The 12,067-nt window shown below is 43.0% G+C and overlaps 1 protein-coding gene across 2 annotated transcripts in view; it reads left to right on the top strand.

Annotated features, from left to right (window-relative positions):
• LOC119393297 (glycerophosphocholine cholinephosphodiesterase ENPP6) overlaps positions 1–12,067 on the top strand; it is a 50,641-nt gene that overhangs the window by 15,138 nt on the left and 23,436 nt on the right. The window contains exons 5-8 of one of the 2 annotated variants that reach the window (XR_007416327.1): positions 594–755; positions 5,373–5,516; positions 6,767–6,881; positions 8,072–9,710. Coding sequence is in view for 1 of the 2 variants with exons in the window: in XM_037660238.2 (XP_037516166.1) it covers positions 594–755; positions 5,373–5,516; positions 6,767–6,881; positions 8,072–8,292 (642 nt within the window). In the remaining variant the exon portion in view is untranslated. Of the gene's footprint in view, positions 1–593; positions 756–5,372; positions 5,517–6,766; positions 6,882–8,071; positions 9,740–12,067 lie in introns of those variants that run through there. The other variant, XM_037660238.2, reaches the window with a different exon arrangement.

Consider the following 12,067-nt stretch of genomic DNA (forward strand, 5'->3'; position numbering starts at 1 on the left):
AGAGTGGCGTAGCTCTATCTGCTTAGAAGTTTTGCAAGTAGCAGTACATTCGCAATACTCGTGTACAATTGGCTTCACGCACAAATGCACGTAGTGCTTGCACGCACCTACGCACATGAACCCGCAGAACTTGTGCGCACATTTTGGTGTAGGCAAACGGTTTGATGCGAATAATTTATGGTAATTTGCGTAAGACGAAATAGCCTATCCCGTCGCACATTCAATGATTTAATGGAGCACACACGGAGAGGCGCAGTGTATCGACGCGTACACTAAAAAAAAAAAAGACCGGCCTTTAGGTGCACGGGAAACGTAACGTTATTACTATTTCTTCGAATCTATTTAACAAATGTTTAGTGAATTTTCTACCTTTGTATCACTCATTTCTGTAGAAACAACAATGTCTAACAATGTCTCACATGCAAGACGGGAACATTTTTGCGTGCTTACAGTTAGCCTTGATTTACAAGAACAATGTGCAATAACATTTATTTGGTAATAATAATTGATGGGGTTTAACGTCCCAAAACCACGATATGGAACATTTATTTGGTGTCTTCGGTTCTTTGGTTGGTGTCCTTCGGTTCCCGTAGCTCAGCCTCATCGTGGTGTCTGACCACGGCATGACTGACACCAGACCGGGCAAGTTTGACCTGATCGACATTGAGCCGCACATTGACGCCAACGACATTCACTCCATGCTCGATGGTGGATCGTTCGCTATGCTTCGGCCACACCCGGACAAGATAGAAAAGGTATGGTCGCTGCATAAGGGTGCGTAAGTTTTTTCTAGCTTCTAAAAAGTTGCATGATTACTGCGCGCTGGTACTCTCATAAATGTGTTACGCGAAAGGTCGAGTACCCGCAGTTGCGCTTAAAGCAATGCCAGATGCATAACTATAAAACAGCATCATCTGCTTCAATGCATTAACTATATAGGTATGGTTATATACTGCTCCATACAAAATCCAAGTTACTGAAAACTGTTCTGTTTGTTAACAGGGCCACTTACGGTTTTGAAACTTTTAATGCGGGGGATGGGAGGTTATCAGTTTTCATTTAAAAATACTGTGAATGCATGAGTCCTATAACTGATGGCGTATCTGTGTTGCGAACACAAATCGTGCTATATATATATATATATATATATATATATATATATATATATATATATATATATATATATATATATATATATATATATATATGTACACACACATATATACACAGTGATTCCACTCCTGCGCCAAAGTGCGCCAAATTGTATTTACTGCGCCATCCTGATAATATCGACAAAAATTGCGCCAAACTGCGCCAAAATTTCGGGTTTGGCGGCGTCTATCACCGGCAATCGCACTGCCGGCGCGTCAGAACATGTGCAGCTTGATCTTGGGGCTGCCAAAGTCGCAACCATGGACCGAGAATTATTATCCGCTGAATAAATAGCGCTCGCGCGTGCGTCCCGAGTAAGCCACGATGCCATGCACGGTGCCGACGCAGCTTCTGTTCTGCAAGTCGGCTCGACAGCAAAACGCGCTCTCCGCAGAGGCTCGTGACGTCTAGGCCTATCGGTAGCGAGAAAGTGCGACGACTAATTCATCGGCGAACGTCGTCTGTTCCAGAAACGCTGCTGATAGCTCGTTTCAAGCGTCGTACGGCACATAATGAAAACAATGTTCAGTAATAACTACATGCGTGCCGCTAAAATGTCTGTCACTTCCGTTTCTGGACATTGAGGAATGAAATCTGGGATCGCTAGCATTAGATATGGAACAATATCGAATTTTCCTTGCTTCGCGTTTATGGAAGAGCACGCGAACGGCGGGAACGAGTTGACACTTCTCCTCAGATATACTTTATCTATGCATCTTCATCCAGAACAGCTTTTTCGTAATTCCTTCCACCAGCACATCCGAGTTTGTAATCACTCTGCGCTAAATACCCCTTAAAAGGCCCTGCCCTTTTGAGCTCACTAGCTAGGGTTCCAATTCGAATTTTTCGCTTGCTTTTATAAAAATGTCATCTCATTAATAACAGCATATCTCCTGGTCTGAGCAGCCGCAAATGCGCAGCTGTCAGTAGCGGGCCCGTCGCTGACGGCCCACAGTGAAGCGGTTACACCATGTTACACATCCGCCCCTCGCTTTCGAGGGTCAATAGCTGACGGTTAAAAAAACTCAGTTTCGCTGAAGGGCGAAGCAATGAATGCGATACCAACAAATTGTATGGTTAAACGAAGTAAGGCTAGCAGCTAACTCTTTTGGATCCGATCTCGCGTAACTGAACAAAACGCTGGTTTAAGGGAATATGGCCGCTCCAGGAACCGAAGCGTTTTCGTGCTCTTAGTTCTCTAAACGCGAAGTAAGCGTTGAGAGCACAGCGAATTCACGAGCCGCCTCCTGATGGCTCGAGATAGCGCGCGCGCAAGCGACTGCGCCCTTCGAACGATGCGCCCCCCCCCCCCTCCGCTCCCCTGGCGTCCCTTCGTGCTCCCTACGAAAGACGGGCGGGGCGTTTCCTCTCTGTTTGATGAGCAATCGACGGCAGGTCCGCACGCGGGAAGATGTTATCTCATGCGCTCTCCGTGCGACAGAGACAGACGGCCGGCTAGTTTAATCTCCGCTTCAGCCGCGTTCGTCGCCAGCGCTCGCGAGCTTTTACCCGCGGCTAGAATGAGCGTGGTGATGTTATTAATTTGGGCTTTATAAGGAAAATTATGGCGACGGCAAAAATCCGCCGAGAGTGTCCATATAATTGCTTCACAATAATTTTTTTTTAAATTGAGGAGCTGTGAAGTGGATGATAAGCGAAGTTCCGCGCATGGCACAGAGGTGACATGGTGGAGGACAGTTTGGTATGTAAGACTAGGTTGTTAACGGCCAGGCTGTTAACGTTCAATCCGCAATATTAATGCGAAAGCCTCAGATGCTTTATCAAACACAAAAATTGACCGTCGGCGGCGTTCGATTGATGCAAAATATAACCATCATGTGATGTCATCATCACGTCATAGATCGTCAAAACTTGTGACGTCATCATGGCGTCATATATCGTGATGTCACGTGACGATGTCATCACATGACATCGCCGCTTTACACTGCTTCCGTGATCGGTGTGCCGATCATAGAGCTAGCGCAAAACCAGGTGAGGTGCAGAAAGCTTGCAGAGAGGGAGGGGGAGGATCAACACATTGATCGAGAAGAAAAAGAACCTGGCTTTCGCCTTTGAGTCGTCTCAGGGGAATGCATTAGGGACAATGCGACTCTTTAGCATTGATGCACTGTTGTACGTCACGGCGTTTGTCTACCATGCCTGCTGATAACCACGTAGATGTATTTAGAGTGTTACTTCATAAATTGCAATTTTATTGATCCGGTAGTGTGTTTATTTGCTAGTGTCGAAAATAATCGCCGAAGGGGTTAATTCAGAACACTCAACTGCATGAGCCCTTATTTTTTCATTAGCGAGTGAAGTATGGAGTTCTGAGATGATTTTTTCCATCAGATTTGCAATGAATCGAAAATATTTCTAGCCTTCATAAGAGCCCCATAATAATATTCAGGTGCTTGAATATTAATGCAATATGCTTCTGTAGTACACTCCAGGATGTAAAATTTGCTGCTCCAGAGTGCTCCCAGATGCAAAATTATCTGCTCTAAAGTGCTCCAATATGAACATCTTTGCTGCTCCAAAGTGCTCCAAAACGGAAATTTTGCTGCTCCAAAAATTGCTCCAAATCAGAAGTTCTCGGTAGCATCACTGTATGTATATATATATATATATATATATACATACAGTGATATATATATATATATATATATATATATATATATATATATATATATATATATATATATATATATATATATATATTTGTGTGTGTGTAGCAAGCAAGCAAGGTGCAGAATAATATAACCTTAAGCGCGACTGCAAGGTTTATGAAAATATTTTATCGCAAATTATTTTTCCTCTGCAGAAACAATTTTCGTCTCTTCCTTAAATGCTCACATTTTCAGCGTATAAAGTTGGTGTAACTTACGACCGCTTTTAATATTTAGCACCGTCAGCGCATATCATGTGAGTTCTGCGAACGTCTGAAATATGTCTTTTCTTAAATTGTTTACTTTAACAAGATCTGAAACGCATTTTGTAGCTAGTTCAGATGACTCCCACCCTATTTCTTAGCAATCGTGATGTGCTGTTGGATTAAAAAATAGTGAGGACCACGGATGCCGAGATGACGTAAATTATATTGCTACCCCACCCCAATGCGTTAATTGCTGCGCTGCTATCGGTTAACACAATCAATTTGCAATTCAGCAATGCTGCCCACATTTGTGAACGGCAGAATAATTCAGCTCATTGGCAGTCAGTCTGCACCCCCCCCCCTCTTCCTTCCCCAAGAAAGAAATAATGAGCCGCTTCATATTTCGCACAAGGACAGCACCTATCCGTATATACACGGAGAATGAGAAAAACAATCCCTTTCTACACTTCTTGAATTTTTCAGCAATGTCCACTTTTACTGTGGCGCATACATATATACGTTGAAAATTGAAATGTCCCACTCTTACTGCTACCCAATGTTGCTACGAATTATGGTAAAGAAACTGCCTGTTTCAGTGGAATTTCCATTTAGAACGATCTTAACAGTGCCTTAAAAATATTACCGCTAAATTGTTTTAGATCGCCTTTCAAAACATACCTCATTTTGTCATAATAATAGGTATATTCAGCTTTTCCATTGTCTGTATTGATTTTCTTGTTTCTATTCTTATTAGTTTTATATTTGTATGTGATAGGCCAGGCCCGTAGCGAGGAATTTTTTTCAGAGTGGGGGGAAAGGGCACTTGCTGAAAAACCGTGACTATTTCACAAAAACACATATTTTCTTTATTTATTTTTGGTAAAAACACATACTTCACCTTCACCAATATTTCGGGGGGGGGGGGGCGCCTAGGCCCGCCCCCCTGGCTACGGACCTGTTATAGGCAATCCAAACCTGTATAAGCAATTCATTCCTGTTCTTAGTAAAATGGCTTTGTCCGATTCTGATAGGAGGCCCTCCCACAGTTCTAGTTTTGGGCCTCCTTTTGAAAATGTTGCACATTCATATATGCATTGAATTTGGCAATTCTTTGAATAAATTTCAAACTCCTCACCTAGCTGTGAAAACAAATATGTTTACGTAGACAAGGCGTTCCGAGAACTTTTCTGAGTACTTGTACGAGCACGTCAATATAACTAAAAACATCTTTGGCTTCTATTAAAGCCTATCCGTGACAGAAGTGGAACCGTTCTGTAACCTAACGTGATTGGCTGAACAACTTGCTGGATGGGTACGTAACTTGCTTCCATTCTAACACTTGCAGGTTTATGCCAAGCTGAAAAGTTTGAACATAAAGGGCCTGAACGTTTTTAAGAAAGAGGAGCTGCCTGAATTGTACCACCTCAAGACTACTCACTTGACGCAACCCATTGTGCTCACAGCAGATCCTGGCTACCAGATCAAGAAGGTAAGTGTGTCGATAAAATCGCCTATGTCCTGGCTATGCTTGCAATATCATTTTCTTCGGTGGCAGTTACAGGCAGTAGGTTTCCGGCGAAACTCGAGGACGTAAATCATATTTATGATTAAGCTTACATATTTCTTGAAAGGGCAGGGGCGCAACAGCTGGGTGCAATTGCTCCAGTTTGATACCATTCCTTATTTTTGCACAAGCACAGCCAAAACCGTGAAATTCATTGAAATTGCGCCAAGCTGCGCCAAAATGCCCGACGAGCCTTAAAATTTTCTCAGTGCGCTAATTATATCAAGAAACGGAGGCAGCGTTGACCACGTGCAGTTTGGGAGCCATCATCCAATCCAGTCCAGACGTGTAGATCCTAACCCTAATCGCCCCAACCCCATCGCGAAGGAGAAGAGGAACAGCTGTTCGAAAACTTCCTGGCACTTGTTCTATCGCGTGCAGAACGCTTTATAGGCCACTTTCGCCGCAGTACACTACTGCCTTGCGGAAGAACGTACTACGATTTAGAAGGGGCTATCAGTATTAGCTTTCTCGAGACACGACATTTTGTTCCTTAATTACTCATGAGTGCCCACGACGTCTAATTACGGGTTCCAGTATCATCGCCAGTCTAAAAAATACTGGCAACCATTCAGAGCGTGTATGACGTTTCTGCGGCCTTGAAAAAAAAATACACAAGAACTTACGCCAGTTTTCTATTCTGGCTACCTCCCACTCGCTCCTGCTTTATGAATATCCCGAATTTCGAGGTCGCCAGGTTGGCAGCTCCACAAAAAACATTAGCAGCGCCTGTCAAATATTTTACAGGCGCTGAAAATGCTAATATGTGCTTCGTCATTGTTCGCACCGTGGGGCGGTGCAGCAAACTGCTTTTGTTAAATAGCAGTGTTTACGTGCACTGTACACGAGTTAGCTAATGCTGAATGAATTGTGCATATTTTTGTTTTCTTTTCTAAAAGTTAGCCTCCTTTGTTACACTGCTCCAAATTTGAGATCTTGGGAAAAAAATGCAATCTTTCCCGGTAACCTGCTCCAATTTTGGGTTTTCTTGCTCCAAAAGCAACATTTTGCTGCTCGGAAAATTACTCCAAATCCTATTTAGACTGTTGCACCCCTTAAAGGGCACAACATTCTACATTCTAATGTTCCCGAAAGCCGACAGTGCCAGAACTGTCAAGTCTTTTTTTTTTCTTTTTCTATAAGAATTTCTTCGAACGTGCCATTTTTTTTATCAGCTTCAAGAGACAGACAAGCAGGTGCCTCGGTCAAATAGGATATACAACGGGAACCATGGCTATGACCCCATGAAGCTGGAGGACATGCGCGCCATCTTTTTAGCCACTGGTCCAGGTTTGTCATTATCTTCTTTTTCTTCACTTCCTGCCAACAGCTGTAAAGCCTTGGCGACAAGTCCCAAATGCATACAGTGACACGAACGTAATAATGTAGGCGCAGAACAGCATTTTCACCAATATCGCATGCTAATCTAACTATACAAGGCATGTCATTGTGCAAGGAAACTAACAGAAGGAGAACTCTTAAGCCAATGCGGGCCAAGCATTCTGTGCGCTATCTCTAAACAGGCACTAAAGTGAAAACATTCGTGTTAGATGATCTGGTGTTGTACACGTGCTACGGCCTTGTCATGGCGCAAGTTAGAGAGGAAGAATAGGGTAAAACGCGCAAAAGAACTTTCCAGCTTTCAGTGATAGAATTCGAAGCTACAATGATGTCAGTAACGATGTTGAGTATCGTTCATTTCGAACACATGGCGGACGAGCACATTCCTGCACAACAATATTTCGCCTGTTCGCACAGGGACGCAGATGTACAGGGTACGCGGAAATTAACTCCGTAATAAACTTTATACCTTTTTAAATATTTCACCGATTGCTATTAAACAAAACGCATTTGGTTCCTTGCCGTCGGAGAATTGTTACGCATTACAAATATTTCGCGTAAGCACCAGCATTATTCACTAGTTTTTTCTAAGCGATTGCAGATGTTTACGGCACAAACCGTCGATCTAAAATTGATATGCTCCCATGCCTTAATTAGAGCTAAGCTGGAATATGCGGGCATAGTTTGGGATCCGCGCACAAAAATTTATATGAAAAGTCCTGAGAGAGTGCAGCGAAAAGCGGTCAAATTTATATTTAACAAATTTTTAAGATCCGATTCTCCCACCGACCTTACGAAAGGAGCATAGAACCATTATAGCTTAGGAGACAGAAGCAGTGACTATAGTTCCTTAAACTGCTTTACATTAACAATTTATCCCGGTACCTATCTCTATGTCTATCGCAGCTATTAACCAGTACTTTGTAAGAAAGAAACAGATTTTGAGTATTCATTTTTTCTGCCTCGTACTACAACTGAATTTAATTGTATAGATGAATCGACATCGTAGTCTTCTACTAATATTGTTTTGTTTTTGCCAAATGTATTCACTGTATGTACCATTTGTCGCGCTTCCTGCTTGGATTGCGTGTCTACAGTATCCAATAAATAATAAATATATATACATACTTTCTATGCAGGACTAAAACAAGGCTTCCAGAACGAACCGGTGCGCATGGTGGATCACTACAACGTCATCTGCCGACAGCTGGGCATCAAGCCACTCGAGAACAGTGGTAGACTAGACATTGTGCAGGGAATGTTTGTTGGTGGAGCCAGCGGAAGCAGCACGGCCGTTTCACTCTCTCTACTGGTCGTCCCCAACATCTTGCTGGCGGCGCGCAGTTACTTGTACCACTGATGGTACACAGACCCACCGGTATTAGTGAAAAGGAATCACTTGGCCGCTGGCACAGTCATTTGCCGTGACGTTCTAGAACTGTCTAAGCAGGCCCATCGTATATACATATTCTTAAATTTTAGTCGGCGTACTTAGCATCTAGCACACAACGAGTTTTAATTGAGTTTCATCTCATCGCAATCGCAATTAAAAAAAAAACTACGTACCTCTAGGCAGGGCATAGATATTTTTTAAGTTTAGCTTTAATTTATTTTTCTCCCAACTCCACTTTGTTTTCCTAATGTCTTGTTGATCCTGCCAAGTTGGCCTGAACAAGCACCGAAAGAAACGCTATAGGTTCGTAGAACAATCACCGTTTCGAGTTTTCTGGCATTTCTGTTAACATATTAGAGTCTTGTCGCCAGATGAATGTTTTCATGCTTAACAAAGTTTAGAATGAAACCGAACAGAGCTTCAAGCAGGATGAATTCAGGACGACGGACACGTCATTTTCACTTCCTCCTTCCAGAAGTGCTGTTCGAGTGAGGTTCAATAAAGTACGAACCAACCTTGTGAAGCAGGATTTTGCAGTTCACAAGGTTGTAGGAGAGATGTTATTTGACGTACACCTTGAATTTTAGTAATAATTTTCTACTGAGAAGCTCTCACTTCGTGTGCCAAATCTTGAAACTTGAAAAACAGGTCACGTTGTTTCCACCACTATGAAAGCGAAAATAGAACCGACTTTTTGAAACTTCATCCGATTAGATTGTTTTCTATTCATAGGCAAATGTAGAAGGGGTGCATATGCTGCATGACTGGTTTTTTTTTTTCTTTTTCATGTGCAATTCAGAATATTTTCGCTAGTGATGTGCATTCTCGCGCGGCCACTTCAACGCGAAACTAAATGTAAATGCCCGCATGCATCACAACTTTCCCGAGACTCGAGAGAGATTTTATGGTTGTTGCTTTTTTAGAATGGTGCGCTGTTAATTCCTCACCGATGCTGGCTTCTTCCCTTATCAGATTAGATTCACCTCCGTTAATTTTTTCGATTAAATCTTCAAGAATAATGCACGAGCGATTGTGATCTTTGTTCTCTGTAATGTTCATTGGTCGGTATAGTAGCGCTATCATCGGTCATGAATTTTCGGGTGTAATATTAGAATATTAGGCGCCTTGCTCTGATGATAAAACTTCATAAATTACAATGATTGATGGAATCATTGGTCGTACTTTTTTTTTGCGTGCTGCACATCAAAATGAACCTCTGAACGTGTTGACACAATACAAATTCAGTGTGTAAATTCTTAAATCGAAGAGAAGTTTGGCTGTGTTCTCTTATGACTCTTTGTGGCTTTCCGAGCATCATTATAATAAGCCGTTGTTTGAGAAAGGAAGCACAAGGTTTTGAACTGAAATTTACTGAAGTGTGTGGTGTGTGTGTGTGTGTTTCAAATAAAACTTATTTTATGTTTTTGGGATACACCTGTTTTTGGAAAATCTACGCTTCGAAGTAACAGTACGTCTAAAGTATTGTCTGTGACGCCAATTTTAAAAGCTTTACAGTGCACAGTCTTGCTTCTTGCGCTCAGAACTGAAGCGGATCTACGCAAGAACGCCGGTCGCACGGTACTATAGTTTTACTAGGGCATCATCTCGACTACTCTTGCGTACGAAAACGCTGTTCAGGTGGCTGCGCGACCACATGATAGTGGCGTAGCCAGGGGGTGATCTGGGGGAGGGGGGGTCAACTTCCCCAAAATTTTTACATTTTTTAATTAACAAACGTGCACACATACAGACACACCCACAAATATACACAAAGGAAGGTCGGACCCCTCTTCCCCCGAAAAAAAATTCTGGCTACGCCACTGGAAGAGGTTGACACCCCCCCCCTCTCTCTCTCTCTTACCCCTTCCCTGGGTATACGTCAGTGGGTTGCTACACGTTCGTTGACTTTCACCTGCTCGGTGAGTTGACAACGTCATCAGTTTGAAACGCACGCTTTTGTCGTCGTCGACTGCGAATTCTGTTCGCCAGTCGTGACATCTACACTATGATTCAACAGGCTAGTTAAGCAGTTAATGGAGTTTCGTAGCCGAAATGGAACGCTTGCTGTCGTCATCGCGCTCGTCACCCGTGCCCGTCACGTTGTCGTGAGATGTAAAGAATGCCGCCTTCCGCCAGTAATGTGATCACGAGCGTGTGGCGGCACGCTCCACCGCGCATATGTATTCACCTCAAGATACTATCCTGTATATGGGTTTCTGTGCCGCCATATTGGGCTGTTAATCTTTCGTTTTGTACCTTTACGAGCAGTGCTATACACGGTGGACGTATGCACATGAAAACGGTTTGGTTCGCACATTGGATGTTTCATGACCTTATCAATTCACGTCGCGATTTACAAAATTAAAACATTCGTTTAACAACCCAGGGTAGTGGCGCCCATACGTCTCGCGTAAAATCGTCAATACCTTGGCACTGAAATCTTGCCGGCTCGATGCTGCGCTTTGACGACAGTGGCGGCCCCGTTACATATAGAGCAACAGATTAGTTATTGACCAACGCTTAAATTCATTCTTTAAAAAGGCATATTTCTCATAGTTGCTTTCACCGTAGAGGCATTCACAATTCACTTGCGAAACATAATTGCGCTGGCACGTACGAAATCCTTCGTTATATAGGTACCTTCGTTGTAGGGGTTCTCGACTGTAAGTACATTTTTACTCTGCGCTTCCGTTTCCACTGCTTGCCCTCAAGCGTAGCAACCTTCAGTTTCCACCTTCCTGTTTTACAGCGCAGCTCTTAGCACCCGTTCCTGCGTTGAGCGACGTCGATCGCCGTTGCCGTCGCCGTTGGTGGCGTAACCGAGAGACATGAAAAAATAAAATAAGAAATACCCAGGAGCAAATGATATTTCGACCCGGGCCCTCTGCATGACAGGCGAGTATTCTACCCTAGAACCACGCTGGTGTTTGAAACTCATTTGCAAAAAGACCCTATACAGGCGTCATGTCGGGCAAGGAATCGCGTTAACCTTTGTAATACAGCGTGGCAGAAGAGTAAAATAGCAACCAGTCATCACACAATGCTAATTCCGCAACGAGTGTGTGGTTTAATGCTTCCCACCCACTGTAAAGTGCTCAGCCATAATTCTTCATCGTCATCAGCCACTTGCAGCATCAACAAAGTGCACATAATACCTTACTGATGTGTAGCGGGTACTTCGCTTATCCGCAGAAAGACGAATAATGGCGTAGTGGGTGCTGTCCTACTTCACAAAATTATGATTTATGGCGTAGTCGATACCTTGCGGAAAGACAAGACTTCAAACACAGTTGGCGTTGCCCCAACACGAAGCTGCGCTCATAATTCGCACTAGGCTGTATCGTAATCGTCGGTGAAATTTTGAGTGTCCATTTTATATACTTCGGAACCATGAAGCTAAGAATCGCTATCTATTGACGTGTCCGATTAAAAGAAGGCCATCACTGTAGAGACATGATCTCGTAATTCAGTCGCATAATATTGAATCAACTTAGTGGCAGGAGTCTGCCACTTTTGCAGGCAAAGAAATATCTTAAGATTTAATGGCTGAATGGCGGGTCGACTAAGTCGCAACGTAGCTCAACACTAATTTTGCGTTTCGCTGTTATGCTAGATAACTGAAGATTTTTGTTAGTTTGATAATTGTATGAAAGTGATAACAGATCACAATTTATCGTGTTTTGCAATTGTCAACCTTGCAACCACACTCCTGCGAAAAATTCTCCTGCGAAAAATTTTTATC

The sequence above is a fragment of the Rhipicephalus sanguineus genome, chromosome 5, assembly GCF_013339695.2.
Source record: "Rhipicephalus sanguineus isolate Rsan-2018 chromosome 5, BIME_Rsan_1.4, whole genome shotgun sequence".
NCBI classification, from domain to species: domain Eukaryota; kingdom Metazoa; phylum Arthropoda; class Arachnida; order Ixodida; family Ixodidae; genus Rhipicephalus; species Rhipicephalus sanguineus.